At 62.0% G+C, this 1350-nt stretch overlaps 1 protein-coding gene across 1 annotated transcript in view; it reads left to right on the top strand.

Moving 5' to 3' along the window:
• Positions 1-85: 85 nt before the first annotated feature.
• Positions 86-1350, top strand: part of LOC103802764 (KN motif and ankyrin repeat domain-containing protein 1-like) — a gene marked incomplete at its 5' end in the record, with an annotated part of 2932 nt that continues 1667 nt past the window's right edge. Inside the window, 3 exons of the mRNA XM_009075287.1 lie at positions 86-185; positions 318-518; positions 968-1055. Coding sequence (XP_009073535.1) covers positions 86-185; positions 318-518; positions 968-1055 — 389 coding nt within the window. The remainder of the gene's footprint in view (positions 186-317; positions 519-967; positions 1056-1350) is intronic.

Raw genomic sequence — 1350 nt, 5'->3', positions numbered from 1 at the left:
CTTTAAGGTCCTTTCCAACCCAAGTCAGCCTGCGATTCTGTGATTCTCGCTCACTGGCTCCTGACACGCATCTCTCTCCCTGCAGGAGCCCTGAAGTCCATCATGAAGAAGCAGGATGGTCCCCCCCGGAGCAAGGCAGAGGGCAGCAAGAAGAGCCTGCAGTTTGTGGGCGTGCTGAACGGGGAGTACGTGCTGAGGGGCCAGAGCCAGTCCCAGCCCCAGCATCTCCATCCTGGGCCGGGGGCAGAGGCGACGGCAGGGCCTGGAGGGGACCGGCCAGGTGCTGCGTTGCCACTGAGCATCCTCCCTCTGTGCAGGTATGAGAGCACATCCAGTGAGGAGGATGAGGAAGAAGGTGACAGCTCCTCTGAGAAGGCTTCGGACAACAGCTCCGACAGCTCCGAGCAGGGAGACAGCGAAACCTCAGAGGAAGAGGCTGGGGAAGGTGTGTGCAAGCCAGGACAGGAGTGTGAGGGGACTGATGTGACCCTGCCAGAGCCCCCCGAGGTGAAGGAGAAGTAAGTGCTGATGGGGAAGCCTCTCTGGCCCTTCACAGCTGGGAGCTATGGGCTGGCACCTCCCCTGGCTTGGGTGCAGCTCATGGCAAAAACACATTCAGCTCCTGCAGAAACCATTTGGCAGGAAACAATCCTTCCAGCTTCTTGGGTCAGCTAAGGAAAGGATGAGAGGCCCCAAATGCCTCTTTGTTGCAGAAGATAGTTTGGAGGGGGGCAAAAAAGCCAGCAGCCCTCAATGGCATTTTTCAACAAAAGGAAAAAATTTGGCCTAGGAATGGGTAACTCGTGCCTGAGCACGTCCATATGAGGCTCTTCCCCGGAGGTTTGCGGAGGCTGAAGCCGCCGGGGCGCAGCCTGGGGAGCTCGGGGAGACTCACAGGGGTCAGGGAGCTCCACGGGGGGACTCAGGGTGCCCCAGCCCCACACCACAGCCCTCGTGCTCCCCCCAGGTTCGAGCTGAGCCCCAGGATGCGGGAGGCCTGCCTCATTGTCAAGACCCACCTGGGCCACCCCGGTGCCAGCAAGAGCAAGGAGGTGGTGAGTAGGGTGCTGGGGTGGGACAGCTTGCCCAGCCCCTGAGAGGGGCCAGCAGGAGCCCATCTCAGCACCTTCCCCCAGGATAGAGCCCATTGATCCAGGCTTTGTCCCAGATACTCCAAAACCCAGGTGGACTCAGCTCAGGCCGTTCCAGCACGGGTGTGGGGGTTTCGGGGTCCTGCCCTCAGCCAGCCCCCCTGGAGCAGGGACTGTGCTTCCCACCAGGGCTGGCAGTGGGGTGTGGGGCTGTGCAGAGGCTCAGGGGGCGGCCCCGGGGCAGCCCCCTCCTGCCCAC

Source organism: Acanthisitta chloris, unplaced genomic scaffold (assembly GCF_000695815.1).
Source record: "Acanthisitta chloris isolate BGI_N310 unplaced genomic scaffold, ASM69581v1 scaffold11195, whole genome shotgun sequence".
Classification (NCBI taxonomy): Eukaryota; Metazoa; Chordata; class Aves; order Passeriformes; family Acanthisittidae; genus Acanthisitta; species Acanthisitta chloris.
Note: the sequence above shows the minus strand (reverse complement) of the source record. Positions and strands in the feature narration are given on the sequence as shown.